Source organism: Corythoichthys intestinalis, chromosome 2, assembly GCF_030265065.1.
Source record: "Corythoichthys intestinalis isolate RoL2023-P3 chromosome 2, ASM3026506v1, whole genome shotgun sequence".
NCBI classification, from domain to species: Eukaryota; Metazoa; Chordata; class Actinopteri; order Syngnathiformes; family Syngnathidae; genus Corythoichthys; species Corythoichthys intestinalis.
Window position 1 is genome coordinate 58,926,245 of NC_080396.1, and position 20,811 is coordinate 58,947,055.

Genomic DNA, 20,811 nt, shown 5'->3' on the forward strand with positions numbered 1-20,811 from the left:
ATTGCAAACATTTTCTGGGTTATACTCGCGGGATTCGTCATGCCATCTCGATGTGTAGCAATTAGAGTGTAAGGTTGTGTCTTCATCATGGAGTGTCGTCATCAATCACAATACCGTATAATCGGGGGTGAAAGTGGTTAGAATTTCTTGCCGGAACTCCCCAACGTGAAGGTCGCCACTAGGCCCGAGATCCTTTTTCTTTTTTTTTTTTTTTTTTTTTTTGGGGGGGGGGGGGGGGGTGGGGGGGGGGGTCAAAACCACTGCAAATGCAAATGCAAAGGAAACTGTTTTGGTCAGTTATTTCTATAACACATACAAACACTGATTTTCATTCTAAATTGTATTTTTTCAATGATTTCCAAAATAAAAGTTAACAAAAACAGCTAGAACCCCAACCTCCATCTCCTAATTTTTATTTCCCCTCATTTCCTCACATACTACATGCCAAATCTCAATTTTACCTACTTAAGAACATAGGATGTATATTAAAATTGAAGATAATGTAAACATATACTTTTTGTTGTGTTTTTAATAATAAAGATATAAGTAACATACATTCAGAAAAAATAAGTACAAATGACTTATATTATGCAGAGTGAAATGGAATATATTTTGAAGATCACGCAAACATTTACTTTTTTAAATCATAAGGAAATGAATAGGTAGCCTAACACAAATGAACAAATATAAGCCCAAAGTGCACATTGACAGCTAAGATGTTCTGAACCCCCCCATCAGAACAAATAAAAAGGAACATAATAAATCAGCCACCTTAGCTCTTTCCTTGCTCTTAAAGATTTGATCCATTTTCTGTTGCATTGCCTTATAAAATTGCACATCTGAACCAATCAGAGCTAACTATCTCTGGTGATCACATGTCAGTATGTCAGCCAATTGACTGGATAAATGAGTCCAGGCGTTTTGCTTTGCCTCGTAGATTCGTCAGACTCAGATAACTGCAGCAGCTGGGGAAACCTCCATGCCATCCATGGAATAAAATAAATAATAAATATCGGTGGGAACGGATTAACCTACACAGCACTTTATTATGCTTGTTGTTAACCCTTGTGTATGTAAATCTGATGTTGGTAGATTGTTTTCTTCTTGGAGATGAAATGCATGTGTGGCAGCTTTGTATTTTTCTTTTTTTACATAGCGTTTTGACAGTTGTCGTCATATTTTCGGAATCAAAGCACCGTATTCCGGAACAGCGTTCCTGCCCTGAATCTTATACCGGAACTGCGTTCCAGCCCTGAATCTTATACCGAAACTGCGTTCCTGACCGTTCCCGCCCACTTTCACCCCTGCGTATAATACATGAAAACAAACTCTTCCTTGGTTATTAATACGGTTGAGCAGGAAATCTAAATCAAAGTGTAGTCTCGGCATGCAAAAAACATATTGGCATTAAATTGGAAGTTCAGAATTTTTGACCTGAGGCTTAATCTTCAAGTTAGCGGGGTTTTAATTAGTCGGTTGAGTTGATTTCAACAAATTCTATGCAGTTAGTTAGTAATTTATTAGTTTCAGGGCTCCGGAACGGCTAAGCTAGCGCGAGTCAATGGGCCCGTCCTAGCATGCAGATAAAAAAACAACATATGGACGCATGAAAATCAATATGCAATTAATAGTGTTGGCTATGTTTTCAGGATGAAGTTATTTAAACTTACCATTGCATGTCAATAACTGTAGTATAAACAGCAACATCTGTAATCCAGCAGCTCTGTAGGTAACAGGCTACAGAGCGGAGTGATACTTTTTCCACTGGTGTGTCTATGTTGTAGCCAGCAGCAAGTATCCAGAGTTTGTATTGTTCCTCGTTCTTCATAGGGAATTTGTGGAAACTCTCATTTTACCTTTCTTCTGTCTGTTTCCACAGCCTCTAAATGCACATTTCACTCTGTTGCTGTTCATCAGTAAAAACTCTGTAGACTGATGCTGCATTCGAGGAGTTTTCCAACCTCCGACCAGGAAAAATATCATTGGAACGCCCCTCGAACTGGGACGCACTAGTTGTGACGTCAGAAAAAAAGGGTAGCCCGACTTTACGAGTTGTTTCAATAAAACGTCACTGGTCCAAAAGCAGACTGTCAATAATAAAACTAAAGAAGCCAGTTTACAGTGTAGTCTATTTATCTTCGCCCTCTTTTTTCCTCCATTATTTGATCACTTACGAGAAGGCAGGTTTGCTGGAGGTCAACATGTCTTTTGATGGCCCAAATAAAAAACACTTGGAACGCTTTGAGGTCACAACTGGAACGGTCCGAGTGAGATAAGTTTGACCTCCCACCTTCCTCGAATGCAGCATGAGCAAGAGTGGCCGAGGCACTTTACTATCTATTGTGGTCGCGTTATGCATCTAAAAAATATAAATTATGGCAGTTTGGTGTGACATTGTTTTTAGGCTGCAATGGCATTTTGAACAACATTTTGAATTTATTTGACCATATTAGATCTGTTAATATCGTTTATTATTGGCATGCTACGATGGGACCATTGACTCATGCTAGCTTAGCCACTCCGGAGCCCTGAAATTAATAAATGACTGACCAACTGCACGGAAATTATTAAAATCAACTCCACCGACTAATTAAACCCCCGCAAACGTGAAGATTTAGTCTAATGTAAAAAATTCTGAATTTCCGCTTCAACAAAGAATTGGCTGTTCAGTCAGAAGTGATAAATTGCCAAGGAGCTTTAAAATTCCACTCGTGTATGCCCCCTGTCCATCTGATTAAAAAAATACATTTTTTCTCATCAGTAGGAAATAACTCTAAGCCAGAGGAGTACTCCTTTACACAAATGTTACGTTTTCAAACTTTCTGATTTGTTTTTTTTAGTTCCCGCACGTAATGCATCTCGCCTCACTCTGGGGTGAAAACATTGTCTGATCATAACAATGATGTTTACATTAGAAAATCAGATCACAGCCTACACCAGTGGTCTCAGAAATAATGTTTGGCCTACAGATTGCATATGAAAAAAATATATATATATATAGTCTAACTTTGCAATCTGTTGAGGCATCTATAATATACAGGTGTCACATTTGATGCATTAAACTAATGAGGTTCTTTAATGTATCTATCCTTGTGTTTGAACTGAGTATTGATTTATTTTGTTAAAAGGTTACAAACTACAGCAGATGTGTCATCATTATTATAAGGAAAATTGAGAAAATCTGTCATATTATATCAATGTTTACCGGATGGGAACTAAAACAATGACTAAAACATCGTTTGTCAATCCATGTTCAATCAATGTTAATCCTTAAACATTTCAATATATAAATAGCATAGCAAAGATAAACCACATTGATGTCAATCATAATGACTATGGTAAAATAAATTATGTGTATCTATTAATGAGTACAATATGGATCTGATTTGCTGAGTATATACAATATTTTTTGGGCCATCCTGGAGGTCTTCACTCTTCTCATTCCACTCCTGGCTTAAAATTTAAAGCAATTTTATTTAGGAATGCGAGCTATAAATCCAAACAGCAGCACATCTAAAGAGGTCGTATGATTGAAGGTGTTTTTGGCATTGTCAGCATGAAAGTGAGGATGAGGTGAGAGGAGTTGCTGAGGCATGTTGACAAGCAGGCAACATTAGAAAGATTCTTTGGGCCAACTCGGCAGGAATTACAAAAAAGGCCAACCATGATGCCTACAGAGAGGATTGAGCTTTTTGTTGCATCTTCTGGTCCTGCGTGCAGTCTTTTGATCATCTGGTTCCTCATTACACCTATTGTTGTGTGGTCTGTGTCACTGTTGTATTCTGTAGGGTTTAAAAAAATGCTGGGACTTCACTGGGGACCTACATTGTCACACACATTGTCATTACAGAAGTGGAGGACAAATTATGTTACCTCCATGAAATTTCAAATAACCCATGCACAAAATACAGAGCAAATCATAGCTGTCCTAAGATAATGGATATCAATCAAAATCCAGTTTTAGTTAATAGTGAAATAATACAACATATGTACAGTATATACCCTATATTTGAAATGTACCGCAGGTTGAAAAGATCATCATCCAAAAGCTAAAAAAAGAGTTCTGTTCATACTGTCGACAATAATTCTTCCAAGGTCAGTAAATCGCCGTGAATAGAGAACAGTCTGTTTCTTTACCAGCACGCTGCATGGACTCTCACTGGGCCCATCACTGTCTCCAGCCATTATTAGTATGACAAAAAATGCATTAAAAAATCATGGATAAATCTTGGATGATTAAAAACCCAACTTTTCATTCCTGCACTAATAAGAGCATGCTAACAATGGTGAAATGTTGATCTTTATCAGCATTTGGTTTTTAAGCATGCCCTGTTTGTCCCTCTTGAATGGACTTTTATTTTACATACAAATGCACTAAACTATTTGCAAAACCTCCACACAGATCCAAGTCCAATCCTGTACATTCAGCATCCAAAAACATGCACTCAAAAGCAGTGTTGTTAATCTTACTTTAAAAAAGTAATTAATTACAGTTACAAAATACTTCCCAAAAATTGAGTTAGTAATTATGTTACCTGAATGTAAGAGTATTTAGTTACTTGGCAAAGTAACTGGTGTTACGTTTCATGACCCCCCCCCCCCCCCCCCCCCAAAAAAAAAAAAAAAAAAAAAAAAAAAAAACAGAACAAAACAAACTAAACATAGTAACCTTTGCTACGTTTGGAAGTAATCTAATGTTGTGGATCAACCATTAAAGTTGTTAAAATTGCTCCCGGTATTGCATTAGTTCCCTTCTGTCTACTTTCGACATGTGAAAGTTTTAAACCTGTTTCATCATTCAAAGATAGATTCAAGTCAGGATTTTGCCCATTTAGGAGTATTTTAGATAAAAGGTTACTTCGGTTAGCTAGGAAGGTTCTCTACAACAGAGCCTTCCTCACAAGTCTACTGCTTTAAGATGGAGGCTGTTTACCAATGCAGGCGAGTCCATCATTTCATATCTAGCTCTCTATACATGTGCTAACGCCGCCGTGTCTGTCATTTCGCATCTAGTTCTATATACATGTGATATCTACTAGAGGTGTGCGAAATTTCCGATTCTTAGATTATTCAGAATTCGGCCGTGGAAGATTCCAGAACAATTCACAAACATCCAAATTCTGATTATTGAAATATGTAAATTAAAGCGGACTAAAACACAGTCAGCGCGGCCTTCAGGATGCAATGAGGAACGGACCAAGAGTAAACATCATGCTTGTCATTACCCGGGAAATGACAATGCTGAACTCACAGCTCTGGCTCAACTCATGCCGCTAGATAAAAAAACAATAATACCTGACTGCTGCCGACAGCTGCTAAAAACTACATCCACATAGTGCTACAGTAGATAATAGATATCATATGTATAGAGAACTAGATGCGAGATGACAGACTCAGCGGCGTTAGCAGCACATGTATAGAAAACTATATGCGAAATGACAGACTCACCGGCGTTAGTAAACAGCCGCCATCTTAAAGCAGTAGACTTCACTAGAAGGCTGTTGTAGCGAACCTTCCAAGCGAACCAAATTACTGTAACTTTTTATCTAAAATGCTCCTAAATCAGCAAAATCTTGACTTAAATATGTCTTTAAAACAGTTTTAAAACTTTCACGTCGAATGTAGACAGAAGGGAAATTATGGAATAAAGGGAGCAATGTTAACAACTCTAACAGTTGATTCACAACATTAAATTAATTGAATGTAGTTTAAAGCAGCTGATACAGAATTGGGACTTGAGTATTTTATTTACTGTTTGAAATGTTAACTTGATACTGAAATAGTTGTTTATTTAAACCTGAGAGGCTTTTGTACAGTTTTTGTAACTAATGTACAAAACATCAAAAGCAGCTAATAGCTCATTGCGTCTGAATCCTAATCGTAATTGAATCGTTGGGTGCCCAAATATTCCCACCTCTAATATCTATCTTATGATCATGTGGGCGTAGTTTTTAGACTATCGGCTACAGTCGGGTATTATTGGAGCTACCAAGCACCGCGTTTGCAATGGCGTCACAACTCCCTTCCCTCCTCCACGCTCCCGTTCTGCTCTCTCGTCTCCTTGAGTCCGTGTCTCTGACTTTTTTCACGTCATTCAACCAAAGTAGTAACACATAGAAACACACGCCTTTACATCCTCAGTAGCGGTAACGGCGTTGCTAAGATGAGAAACTTAATTGGATTAGTCACAACTGAAAAAAGTAACGCCGTTATACACTAACGCCTTTATTAACCACACTGCTCAAAAGTATGTAGCATAAATATTTATTCAGAAGCACAGTCATTGTAATGAATAAAAGACAAACAAGAGGTGAAAACAAACAAAACCAGCTTGGGTTGTCAAAGCGCAACGACGTCCCACTGTGGAGCACAGCATCATGACTTCAATGCTTCACATGAAGTCAGGGCATTCTTCTTCACTACTTGTTATTATGTTTGTTATTGTTACTGGTGACTGTGTCCAAATTGAGGCAAATGATGGGGCCAATTAATCTTTAGTATTCCATACAGAGAACCCTGACTCCTATACTTGTCAATAGTGCAACTTTTATTAGTTTTAAATTTGAATTTTAACAGATTTGTTGACTGCCCAATAGATTTTCAGCATCCGACAGAGAATACTGGACCTTGTGCATCATCGTGTTCGTAACTTATTGCCTACCATTGACAATGACAGACATCCAATTCCAATTGAGAACTGGCTGTGAATGCTCATGTTTCAGTGCTTGATACCCAATTCATTTTGACTGGAAGGGCTAGCATAGATTATTTGTTCGCTGTTAGCCTCTCCCAGTCAAAATGGACTTAACATCTCGCACTGCCAATGGCAGCCAATGAGTTCAATGTTTTCGAAGTAGAGGAAGTTTTACCTAGGTCCTCTCATGGTATTCAAATGCAATTGAATAACTGTATGTGTACCATTAGAGAATATGCAATTTGAAAAAGGTGCCTAATTTCAAGAAAACTCCCTCCCACCTTAAATAATAGAGAGAACATGAGAAAAACTTTTAATTTTAAAAATAAACTTGTAATCTTGTTACAAGATGACAAGGATCAAGCAACAAATTTGATAGTAACAATATTTTGACAAATGACTGAAAAAAAACCCTAACTTCATTCTTGTAATATTGTGCCTTTTATTTTGGAAAAGACACATAGGGTGCATTTACATGGGTGCAAAATTCTATATATGATCCGACAGAAAGACCAATATGATTAAAAATGTATCATATAAACACCTCAGCAAATCGGATTCACCCGGATCGTGCACCTCTTCTCTTATGCTGCCTTGAAGTAGGCTTGCCACCCGCCCCTTGAAATATGGAATTGTTCTGTAATTGGGAATTAAAAGTTGCGTTCCGTATCGAACCAATATGGAACGCAGTTTATTCCGTATTTCACAATTGTCCCATGGGGCAACCCCGCGCGACCCACGGCTCCGGCGTTGGGCGGCGGTGCGCCCAGCCTATGCACGTCTGTCACACACAAAAACATACCTGCGCTCATGAGTGAACACTGACCAAACAATAATGAACAAAAACGGCAGGAGATATTAAAGACAGCAAGATAGTTATCTGCCTGCCCGCTGCTGTCTGCCCTGCACTGCGCTCCACTTCCGGGTTCGTTGCCTAGTTATCTCGCTCGCTCTGCTCAATGCACCGCCCCGCGCGTTTTCAAAACATAGATGTCTCCAAAAGCAGACGCTCAGGAGTCAGGACACCCCACCTCATCCTCAAAAGAGGAAACGTCCCCAAAAAATGGAGTGGCTCGACAGAGTCACTGATGATGATTATAAAGCGAACTGCAAGGCAGGCAGGAAAGTTTTTGCAGTGTCTCACGGAGGTGTAAAACAGCATGCTGCAGGGGACCTCCACAAACGGAGTATAAGATCCTAGAAGAGCCTTCGTCACAATTCGTTGTACCTGAAACATCCCCTGAGCTTGATTTGGTATGTTATTATGCTCTTGTATATGGATAACATATATAAATAAATATATTTATATTTACCTTCATATATTTTGCATTGATAGTGTTAGGGCCTCGGCCTCTCCCTCCTGAACCCTGGCCCACCTTGGGCAGGTGTGAGTGTTTTATTGATTTGCAGGTTGGACGCCAGACGGGTGGAGCGGCCACAGCTGCTGGCAATGACAATCAGCCATCTTCATAAGCCAGTGGACGCCACCACCTCGTCGCCCGATCAACTAGTCTGTTTACCACGTCAGTTGCGTCTCGCGTACTTAATTATTTATCTGATCCCCGGCTCACGACTTTTCTCTTCTCGCCCCAGGTCCTGACTTTGCGCGCCCCTATCGGATCCCACGCCTGCCTTTCTTCCGAGCTTCCACACCCCGCGTCGGCTCAGCTACCCCCAGCAGAACAACTTACGCCCGCCACGTTATTGTTTGTGCTCGCCAATAAAATATTATTCGCCACAACCCCTGCTTGTCTGCATTTGGATCCCCTCTCGTCGCACACCCTAACAGATAGGAGCATAGCTAAGCTATTTCAGTTGCTACTATGGTTGATTATTTTCAGGAATGTTGATTTTTTTTTTTTTTTAAACATGCATTTATTATCAATCAATATGGAATGGATTTATGTACCCATAAAGAACATCTTATTTTGTTATGCTAACTAATGCTCGTCATTTGGAATTATTCCTAATAGATTAACAGCAAATTAGCACTGAATAAATAGTCCTACTGCGAATATATACTATCTTTTGATTGATTAATTGTGATACCAAAATTAAAGCAATAATTTGACATCATCGCACGCCTACCTTCTAAATTACTGCAGCTGAAGTGACACAGGTATACCACACAGTAAAATGTGGCCAGAGCTACAATAGCGTTGTATGTGGACACAGGCTCAATCAGAAGATTTTTATGTGATTCGAAAATGGTGAAGAAAATGACTTTGGGGAGAACAAAGCAAGAGACAAGTCCTGGGTTCAAAGGCAGTGGGTGATGTGCTCAAGAACTTAACGTCACCCATTCTCCATACAGACCTGTGCCTCGAATAAATTGAGCAGGAAGATGTTTCCCCTTGCTGTCCAGTACTTCAGTCCAAAGTCTCGGGTCACCAACAAAATGCTGGACTTCATAGAGAATGCAGACGAGTCAGCTGCTGGAATTGTAGCTCTCCTGAAACATTCCCTTCAGAAATTTTGCTTGTCAATGGATCACGAGACCGGATTCAGTGCCAATAACACAAATGTTAATTACGATATCCATAACTTCGTTTTCACTAACCTGCAGAAAAAAACAAAACAGTCTGCTGCAAGGAAACTGCCATGCCCACATAGTGCACAATACAGTTTTTGCATCTAAAAATACATACATTTCTATGCATTTTAGGAGTTTTGGGGATGCCCCTTTTTTTCGTCCGTAAGGCTTTGGGCGTGACGGAGGCGTCCCTTATTTCTATTTCTGAAAGGTGGCAACTCTACCTTGAAGTGATGTCGTAATTATGGTAAATACCACTTGTCGAGTGGAAAATTGTATGTGAACGCTCCCTCTAGTCGTATTTTCTCCTGGAATACTAGAATTTTATCATGATACCCGAGTTTCCGATACGGAACGACCATTTATTTCTCAACATGGCGGAACGTGAACAAGAAATTGTGAATGGAAAGGAACTACAAGTTTTTAACACGATCTACTATCAATTTGCATGTTTTTTTTCACCTCGGCATCAAAACACAGTGCACACATCTATAAAAATTTTTTTTTACCAAGTGGTTGCTAAAATGTTCAGTTACGAATAATAACTTACTGTTTGCATTTTGATCCAATCTCTTATTGTGGTTGATGACCAAAATGAAATCTGTGTCTGATGTTTTTTTTTTTTTTTTTTTTTTTTTGCTACGACAACAAAACACGAGGTAATCATAACTACTAATTAGCAAGTGGTAAGGATAATTTTTCCAAGAGCATGTGAAGGTAGCATTACACATTACAGTTAGTAGCAGAGAGATACGGAATGGGCATGTCAAAAAGAACAATACAATCGAATTCAGCTGGAGCCATGCAAACACGGATTGAATATGAATCTCGTTACTTAAAGGGCAGCTGAAGAGCTTTTTGGATGAGCGTTTTACTCGGGTAAATGTAACAGACAGCAGGGAATGAGGGTGTGGCAGGCAGGAGCGTGAACCCTTCTCCCCAGGTGTTCCTAATTGTGGCTAATGGACACCTGGGCAGATTGATTGGCTGAAGGGAAGTATTGTCGGCTACAAATAAAAAAAGCGGCATGAGAAGAGCACCCTGGCAGGGTGGACTGCCCGCTCTGCAGACGGACGCCGCACGGAGAAGGAGAACTGACAGCACTCTGAGCGAGACGAGGAGTACAAGGGTGGAATAGAGCAGAATGGAACGTGCACCCGATTGCTTGCTACCTCACCAATCAACCTACGTAGAAAAGGGAAGCGATTAGCCCCATTTTACTATTTTATAGATCTATTTTTTCATTGACATTTTTAAAACGGTTTTTAATGGAGATTTTAGAGTCAAGTTCTGGCACCATATACATTTGTTTAGTGGGCTCAACTCCAGGGGGTCACATCGGCCTACCCATATTCACCCAAGTTTTGTTTGCAGTGTTTTTTTTTTGTTTTTGTTTTTGCAATGTATTTTTTGGTTGCGGTGCCCAACGTTTGTATGATGTGTCGAGAGCAGTGCCGTCCTCCTGGGGGAACCCATGCCTTCCGAAGGCCGGTCCAGAGGTGACTCATTTCTTCAGCTTTTTTTTTCAATAAACCAAGTGTGAACTGAAGAGCCTCATCCAGCCTCCTCTTGCTGTGTCTCAGGGGCAGAACTAACCTGCGGGTCATTACAAAATTGGCCTGAATGAATCATTTGCTGTCTCAAAAATCACATTACCCAAAATTTTTTGAATTGACCGTGTAGTTTTTGAGTTACTGCCATAGCAACACCCTAGCAACGAGGGACGGCCTCGCTGCCGGCCGCTACCCGATGATGTCAATTCTAGAGACCCCTGCCGGTGCTCTAATACAAAAGTATAGCACCACGCTATCCTCGCCATATATTGCAAACTTTTTCTGGGTTTTATTCGCGAGATTCGTCATGCCATCTCGATGTGTAGCGGTGAATTGCTCACACGAAGGCTCGAGACTCTATGGGTGGCCCAAAAAAAAACATCTTTTGTGAAAGTGAAGTGGAAGAACTTCTACCCGAAGTTTTAACTTATCAGGGCGAAATGGGCCGGTGGTGCGCCTGGTTCGTCAGGAATTTGCGTCACACTTCTGGGTTTGGGAAGGGACTATTAATGGAGCGCAAAAAAACTTAAAAAAAAAAAAAAAAAAAAAAACTCAAATTATCCTTGCAGTTATATGTTCAAAATGACATGGTTGTTTTTGACGAACTTGTCCATAGTTTATATTCGTGAAATTACAGAGAGATTCGAAAAGCTCTTCAGCTGCCCTTTAAACTTCATTAATCCAGTTCAAATCAAAACTACCTATGTAAACGTACCCAATCACGCATTAACTCAGCTGGCATATGTAACGAACGCGGAATGTTCGTTCCACCCCTGAGACAGCGGCAAGGAGGAGGCTCGACGAGGCTTTTGAGTTCACACCAGAGTTTATTTAAAACACAATAAAACAAGCTAAAAACGGGTTAAAAGAGGGTTGCCTAGGTCCCAGCTAGGGCAGGGTGGCGTGGCGTTCATCTCACCCCTGGGAGGACACTGCTCCATGGTTCGGCATGCACCGCAAACGTACCAAACAAAACGAAGTAAAGTCACTGCAAACCACCCAAAAGAAAATACCCCTGAGCAGGCCTCCAAGGGGTTGAGCCTCCTCAAAGTGTCTCTAAAAGGTTAAAAACAGTAATAAAAATGGATTTAAAAAAAAGAATAAAAATGCCTCCACCTCTAGTACTCCTCCAGTGGTGCGGCGTTCGTCCGCGAAGCGGGACCTCCCCGTGTGTCCTCCCAAGGCCGTATTTATAGCGGCGAAGTGTTAATTAAGGTGATTGGGAGCACCTGGGGGGGAGAGTTCAGACGCTTGTCCGCAGCGCCCCCTTCGGTACGCTACACTTACATTATGACTGTGAGACCCAAATGTCAAGCAGATACTAGGTATACTGTACATAGGACTCATTTGATTCTAAGACTCTATGAGAGCATCAGTGTCTCCAGGAGATGTAGTGTGGACATGCAACTGTGATTTGATAAAAACTGAATATGATGCTACTCATTGCTGCTCCTCCTCCAGAATATTTGATGGGCTGCGGTCGTTCTGACGACCTGACTTTTGCGATTGGTTTCTTGTGGAATCCAACATTAAATTCCAACTATTCAGTGTGGGTGTCTAATAAGAAGTTTTAAGATATGAAAAGTATCATGACATATGCTCCTAACAGCACCTCCTGAATTACTTCAATTTATTTTACACTGTATCAAAACAGAAGATAAAATCTTGTGTTAGGTAACAAAAATAGGTTTTTAACTTTCAAAGTAAATTCTCAGTACAAATACCGGCAAAAAGTAAATAAAGATTGAATGCATGACATCTGCAATCATCTCTGCTCTTATCTTCCTACCGTGTCATCCTTAGTTTTATTCAACTATGTCTTTCCATGAATGGAAATTAAAATTTAATGTTTCTATTGTTGTTTCGCCTTTTACAGTATGTAACCCTAACTTACCTCAATATAGGGACCTTAATTTCATTTGAAATGTATTTGCTTCACTATTGGAGTACAGAACAATGTCAATAACTCATTTTAATACACCTACTCCCATATACGCAACTTTCAAGCACATGCTAAAAAGACAAACTGTAACAAAATAATTCACAACCCACACACATTCACATGAATGGAAACTCTCCTGTTACTCTTTTGTTTGTCATTATTTCTAAATCTCACTCTTTTATAGTATACGCTGACCTAAATGCAGTCTTTTACCCAATCCTTTATCCTCTTTGTATGCCACGCTCACACAAGTGTGCGCACACACACGGTGTTCTTTCAGCTCCAAGGAATTTTAAACCTCACAATGTCCTGACACTATTGCATTTTTCATTGGTATTTTAACCAAAGAGTTGTGAGGTCTTAAAAGACGGCTGGCATTAATTCCTCTGAGGTAGACGGATTCAGCTTCTCCCTGGAAAGAGGCTTAACGTGAAGTTCTACCCACCTCCAAATGACTGAACTACTCTTTTCTCACATATTTCAGTGGCCCAGAGAACAATAGACTGACACTGACACTATTCAACAGTCTATGATTTACAAAAAGCGAGCATTGTTGTGCATGGATATGAACATTTTTTTTTTTTTTTGGTCTTCCAGACGTTACAGAAGACATGTCCACATCTTAATTGACCTGTGAGTTCCTACCAGAGTTCATTGATGTTGCACGACAATATCAACATACGTATGACAAAGGGTTAGGGCTTGTCAACATCCATGTTGTTTTTTCTTCTTTCCCTTGTTTCTTTAACCTAGCATGCCAAATTGATTGTTCCATATATGTTCCATATATCCGCGACGATATCTGCGACAAAAACATTAAACATATCATCTGTGATCGATCCAATTGATACCTGTTTCATGGCAGGAACCTTCCAAAAAAATATACGGCTTCTGATTGGGTGATAGCTCTTCTCGTCATACTTGCGAAAACATCATTTCCCATCAAAGAGCTTTTAGTGATGTTCAGTACTCCTCTTTTAATGATAAAATTAAGTGTATTTCAGACAAAACTTCTGACATTGACTTATCTACAAGAACCGCTTTGCACTTTGTATTCAAAAAACGTAGTTGCTGCCTGGTAATGTCTGCAGCTCCCGCCTCTTTCTCAGATAGTTTCTCCCTGGTCAACCCAGGATAGTGGCAACCATGTCATTTTTAACGCGTAACTGCGAGGATAATTTGCGGGGTTTTTTTTTTTTGCCATCCGTTAATAGTCCCTTTCCAAACCCGGAAGTGTGACGTAACTCCCAGAAGGGAACAGAAGGATATCAACAGCGAGTATAGTAGCAGTAACGATATCAGTGATATTTCCACCGAAAGTATTCAGGATTAAGCCTGTCACAATATGCAATAATTCAATTTGCAATATGCAATAATTCAATTTATCGCACGATAAATAAAAATGAAGGCGGTAATTTTTCCGTTGTGATTTATCGCCTCGCGTGCACATGCGTGCGGCAGACGTGCTGTTAAAAGCTCGGATTCCTTGTTACCAACTGCGCAAAATGCATTTTCGTTCCAGGTCCGGCAAAATATAGCGCCGGAGCCAATCGTTCCCTTTATTTCCTATTGTTCAACGTATACCGGCCGCGTCAGTGTTCCGGATTGACTGCGGACCATCTCCGGCGTGCCGGTGTTGTTGACGTGTGGGCTCTCCCGTCAGGGGTGGCATTTCACGCGGGGCGGCAATTTTTCGGCACAACACTGGATATTTACAACGAAGTCCGCCAAAACATTAAGAATTAAGAGTGCTGTGATTCAAACTCTTCCTGTTTATGAAAGTCGATTGATTGTCACATATGCTGGTGTTGTGCAGTAATGAGCAGACGTGACTTCTGTGGTTTTTGCTAACTTTTTTAATGCGCGCACACACTAGATATCTTGAAATAGCAAACTAGATGTGCTACGTCCCATGCCATTGGCTACGTGAGCCCAGAGTGATTATGGGACACGTAGTCCATATACTACATCGATGAATTATATAAACTGCCATGACTGACTGGAAGTTAAGAAGGCCAAATCAATCCATACCAGTGACTATAGATAATGTTGCCAATAATGTTAATTCAGTATGTGACACAGATGGATTCAGATGGATTCAGACCACAAATAGGATGTCTTACTCATGTAGTAAACCTAGCTGCTAAGAGAGCTGTAGCAATCAACAGTGTGCCCCGCTTCACTTTACAAACAGTAAAGATATTTCTAAGTATTTTTATACAAAATTTCTTCAGATCAGTAAGAAGTAAGCACATAAATATTATGCACTAAAATGCATGTTTATATGATGGCAATTTAATTTTTGCTCGTTAGCAAAAAAAAAAAAAAAAAAAACCGAAACAAAAAATACAATTGTTTTTTTTTTTTTCAGAGCATTAAATGTATTGAATCGGATCGTAAATCGTGTCCCCCGTATGGAAAATCATACCGAACCGTGACTTAACTGTATCGTTGCATCCCTATGGAACAGCATTGCAGAAGCTACGAGGGGGAAAGGTTTCATTTTCCTAAATGCTTAAGTTATTAAGTGCAATTTTATTTGTATTTCTTGAAAAACACATTTTTTTAAATTCTGTGTTTCTGTGCGGTATTAATATTGTTGTCTTTTACTTAAGAGGCATGGTCTATTGTTTTTAGTTGTGATTTCTTAAAAAGTATTTTTGAATTCAAGAGTAAATATTTATCGCACTTAAATGGGTGTACTTGATCTATTAAAATATACTGTATTCTCACTGTAAATTGGTTTTAAAAAAATTGGGGGGGGGCGCAATAATATCGCATATCGCAACAATTTATGAGATAAATTGTCGCACACTAAAATTTGTTATGGCGACAGGCCTATTCAGGATTACTCTTTCTTGAAGCTAACGATGGCAAGGGCTCCCAGGAAAAAATATTTTCAATTAAACCCTATATGTTTGAACCTGAGGAGTCAGATGACAACAATTTACTCGGTACAGCAGACGCTGGTGAAGACGCCGGTTTCAGCTCGACATTTCACGACAGGAAGAGTGGTAGGCCTATGTCTAGCATCGTGATTTCTATCAGAACCTTTCTTTCCCCAGTCATTCTGTGATATAATTATCAATAATTGCAAAAACAGGCGAGTAGTTATATAGCTCTAGTAATAAATGCATCAAATTGACATCAATCAACAACCTGTCGTACAACCTGTCAGCTGTCTTACGACAGGCAAGCAACAACAAAAAAACAGGTCGCGATCAAGTAATAAACATATCAAATTGAATACAACAGATGAGTACCGGTAGTTATATACAGTAGATCTAGTAATAAATGTATCAAATTGACATGAATAGACAACCTGTCAGCTATCTTATGGCAGGGAAGCAACAACAATAAAAAAAACATAGAACAGGCATGACGAACAGGCAGTGGGTTACCCCTCTTATATCAACATAATTGCATCAAATTTTAGAATTAGAAAAGCCAGTAAGGGTCTACTTACATCTTTGAAAAGCCAAAGTTGTATCCTCCTAGACTTTCGAAGCTGTCGTCGCTGAAATGTTGACAACGTAGATGCGATCGAGGAGCCGGGGAGATGTTTTTCTGCTTGACTCTCACAAAAGATGTCCAAATCATTGCAGAAGAAAGTTTTTTTGGCCACTCATAAGAGTCTCGAGCCTTTGTGTGAGCAATTCACAGCTACGCGTCAAGCTGGCACGATGAATCTCGTGAGTAAAACCCAGAAAATGTTTGCAATATATGGCGAGGATAGCGCGGTGCTATACTTTTGTATTGGAGTGCTGGCGAGGTCGTGGGAAAATGATGTCATCAGGTAGCCTGAGGCAGCGAGGCCCATCCCTCGTTGCGAAGGTGTTGCTATAGCACCAGCTCAAAAACTACACGGTCAATTCAAAAAAACTTTTTGTCAATGTGAGTTTTGTGAAAGCAAATGATGCAGTCAATACAATTAAGCGAGTAAAACACTCATGAATTGAACTCTTCACTTGGCCTTTAATGACATTTACCGTTAGATTTACCTCGGTATCTAAGCAGCTAAAAAAGGACAGGTTGACAAAAAAAAAAAAAAAAAAGTTCAAACAGTCTGGTTTGCAATGTTTGGCTATCTGTGCAAAAGGAAAAAAAAATCTCCCATTTTACAGGTTCTTTAATTCTAATGAACAGGAGATGACACACAATTTAGGACCGAAAATAAAGCATTAATCTTATGATATACATTTATTGAGGAAAGAGTAATTTAAAGCTGGTCGACCAGGACACATTTCCGCCAGAGTATAACGAGATGCTCCCCAGAAAAAAAAGCCTCTTGGCCTTCAACTTCAAACAATTTATACACGCCGTCCGCACAAACAGTGAAAAAAAAAAAGCAAATAACAAGGGCTAGGAGGAGTATCTAGCTCCCCATATCTGTAACAGATACCCGGACCTCACAAAATAGACAAAACTCAGTACTATGGGATAATAAATGGTTATGAGTGACATTGTGAAATGAACAGATTTATATTTGTGTGAATAAATGGAAATGTACATCTATAGTGCCCATGCATGATTTGTTCCTAACTGAATTCTGAATTGGATTGTTGTTCATGGGACACATTACCACAGCTATGCCTGTTTTTTTTTTTTGTACAGAATTTTGTGTTGCTTTGCTTTTGAAAAATGTTACCGCCAATGTGCAACAATGCATTTTACTATAACTGTTGTAAAGTTGTGTCAAAATAGCCTAATAATCTGAAGTAGTTTCACTACAGTTTCCACTGTCAAATCAAGAATGTTCATGGAAAGGTTAACAGTGTTGCCATCCAAGATTGTGGGTACTGCTGCAGTGCATACAGACAAGTGAAACTACTGTGAAGATTAGAAATTAAATGATTTAAACGTGGCATAATCACCACACAGAGTACCTTGTGATTATTATGTTTTAAACATTCATTAAGGAAGATTTTTTTCTTTTTTTAATGCATCAATTATATTATAATGTTATGTACCATGACATAATCATTTCTACAATGAAGTCATTCATTAAAAAATAAAGTTTACTTACAGTATACTGTATTGTAAATTTATCCATCTATGGTCTGCATCGCTCAATTTTGGTGTCGCAGAGTGGAACTACTATTTCACATTGTGATACAACCATGAATTGAAGTGTTGATCACCATTCTTTCTCATCAGTTTTTCCTGGCACTAGTACTTATGTTTGTCCCATATGGAATAAATGAATGCGTCTTCTTACGTCTTTCTTTTCCCTCTACAGCAAGGCATTCTCTCTTGGAGTCTGGGGACATGAGATAGAGCTTTTGTTTTGTTTTTCATTTTCCAAATTTGAAAACCTATTCCCCTTTACACTCCACCATCAACTGCAGCAGTACACATCATGTCTTCTTTGAAGACGGCGGACACAGCTAAGATGCAGCATGTCCTTGAAGATATGTCTCAATTTGATGACTTACTGTCAGTCTGAAATAATGCCTCTTCAGGTCCAGTCTCACTTCTGTCAAATGTTCAATGATGTTCTTACGTGATTTTGTTGAATTTGTTGTCCATTGTGCACGCAGAAAGATGCGTGAGCTCCATAGACGTGTGGTTTATTTTACTGAAAAATATGTGAACAGAGTGCATCAAACCATCTGTGTTACTGCAGAAATCAATTCATTAAACACATTCTTAACATCATCCTTCTAATATTTTTAAAATCATTCTATGTAGGAAAGGAGGGATTTTACAACACAGGTCTGTGAGCACTCTAGCCAACTTAACATTGCATGACTGTGGAGGTCTGCTTGCAGTTTCCTATTGCTTTGCGTGATTCAACCTCCCATATCTGAGCAAATCAGGTTCTTCTTCCATCATGTCAGGTTCAATCACTGTGCCCCTACCATGCTGCATTTTAAGGGGATGAGAAGTTGACCGAAGAGAGGCAGCAATGGAAAGAGCTGTTGTCACACTCATGCCATCTTTTAAATACGCACATCTGAAAAACCACCAATAGCCGCCTACGAACAAACACAGAGTGTGTTTGTGCATGACATATACTGTGGCACATGGTGGTGTCAAAATATCATGTATAGAATGAGTTACCCCATTGTTTCAATTATTGACCGTACAAAAAGAGGCGTCAACTTAAGAGCAGGTATTTATTTCGTGTAGTGGGACGGTAATTAATTTTGGCATGGTATCTCTTTGAGTCATGAACATTGCTTAAGCAAATACACACTAAATTTATTTTATATCATATTTACGTGAAATAATGTGCTGTACAGTCCAGGTTCGAAGAGGTCTTGAAGTCTTTTAGAGGAATTTTTCCATACGCATCACACCGATTCTGGCCAGTTTGGAGATCCAGCGATTGGCATGCGTGTTAGTGTGCAACGACGTCTGAATAAAGCCGCTCTTTTGTAGGAGGGACATTGCCCCCGTCTGTGGTGAGCTGACATCTAGTATGAGGCGAGCGAAGCCCCGCTCTTTGCAGAAATCCAATGCCCTTTGGGTCAGTTGGGAGCCTAGCTTCCTGCGACGCCAAGGGAATGCCACAACCAAGTGGGACATCTCACCGCTTTCTCCGCTCCCGTCAGCTGATGATCCTGTCCCCATACCGCCGTTTAAGTTGCCATGATGCTCGTCTTCTTCCACTCTCCTTTGTCCCCTCACCATCACCATTCCGACCACCTTGGACAGGTCACCGTCTCCTGCCTCCGCCACCCAGAAGCCATTATTCGGGTTGTCCAGGTAGTTAGCTTGGATGTCAGCCATGTCTGTGCTGAGCCTCCTCAACATGTAGCCCTCGTAGATTTCGTGGCAGCAAAAGTAGATGAGCCCTGCCCATGCCGCGCCGAAAAGTAGCGCCTGAAAGTAGGAGCTGCCCCCTAGCACATAGCCAGCCATGGAGATGCTCAGCGCTACACCCACGTGGTCCGAGTGGCTCATGGACTTGAAGAAGGCCGGGTATATATTCTCGCGAATGCTGTCGCAAAAAAGATCTGTGACCATACGTTGATCGGAGGGCCGGTATTCCCTGATGGCGAGCTGGACTGAAGGAAGAAGGAGAAAAAGCTTGTCTGTAAATCTGTGCAGCTAAAAAAACTTTCCTGATGGGTTTTCCGACATGTAACCTCCCAAAGAAATTATTGTTCAATTAAAGCAATTTCTAATCTAGGTTTAGAAGACATATACAGAAGAAATAGCTAATATCAAATCAGGATCAGATTGTTTAATATAAGATCTTGAGATGAGAATAACACGACCACATATGCCTCACAAAAATAGTATTATGTCAGGTCTAATTAACAAAGTCAAGAAGATTTTTCAAAACTTACTGTTGTTTTTCTGGGCCATGACGTCTGTTTTTCCTCTACGTTTTCCGTGGACTATGAACTTTTTGATGCTGTGCTTGGCCCCCAGACTTAAGCTATTGCTAATCAGCGAATCACAGAGGGGATGTAAATTACTCAGAACAAATCCCTCTTACACCTCCCTCCAAATACAAACACACATTGAGATCATCAAATGAAACAGCCGCCTGAGTGGACACGCTTCAAATCAAATGAATCCCAGTGTTGTTTAAATGATGGGAAGTCTTTCCAAACTTAATTATCTCAGCTGACGAACTCTGCAGTCAAGGAGGATGAACACAAATCCTGATTAAATTAAAGCCTGATTTGAATTCGGTTTGTTTGTGCATCACCTCAAGAATTAACGTTTGTTGCGGTTGCATCTTCCCCCATCCTGCTTTTAAACACATCTTAAAGAAAGTAAGGTTCATATGTGAACGCACACATGGTGGCAGTGTCCATGTCTTCAATTGTGCTTCTTCCTCATGTCATCTAATTTGCTCTGCAGTAAAACGGCCTTTAGACCCGCTTAAAGCAGCAGAGTCCTTCATGAATGCAGAATTGCTGTAGGGTCAAGCCTGTCTCAAAGTCTCTCTAGCAATCTCATAATGACAATCGGTGCACGCAATCACGTCTCAAAGCCCCTATCAATCAAACAGTTGGCCCAAGGTCTCATCGGCACACCTATTCAACAACTTTATGGGATGTTTACAGAATTTTTTGGTGCAATGACAAATTATCTTTGTTCGTATGAATTTAGTGAGTCAATTTGAATT

At 39.9% G+C, this 20,811-nt stretch overlaps 1 protein-coding gene across 1 annotated transcript; it reads right to left on the reverse strand.

Annotated features, from left to right (window-relative positions):
• Positions 1-16,765: 16,765 nt before the first annotated feature.
• On the reverse strand, positions 16,766-20,066 carry LOC130912053 (probable N-acetyltransferase 8B). The gene is made up of 2 exons (XM_057829829.1): positions 20,021-20,066; positions 16,766-19,735 (listed from the first exon to the last, which is right to left on the reverse strand). Exons 1-2 carry the CDS (start codon positions 20,037-20,039, stop codon positions 18,996-18,998), a joined length of 759 nt encoding a protein of 252 aa, XP_057685812.1. The 5' UTR covers positions 20,040-20,066; the 3' UTR covers positions 16,766-18,995.
• Between the last annotated feature and the right edge of the window lie 745 nt (positions 20,067-20,811).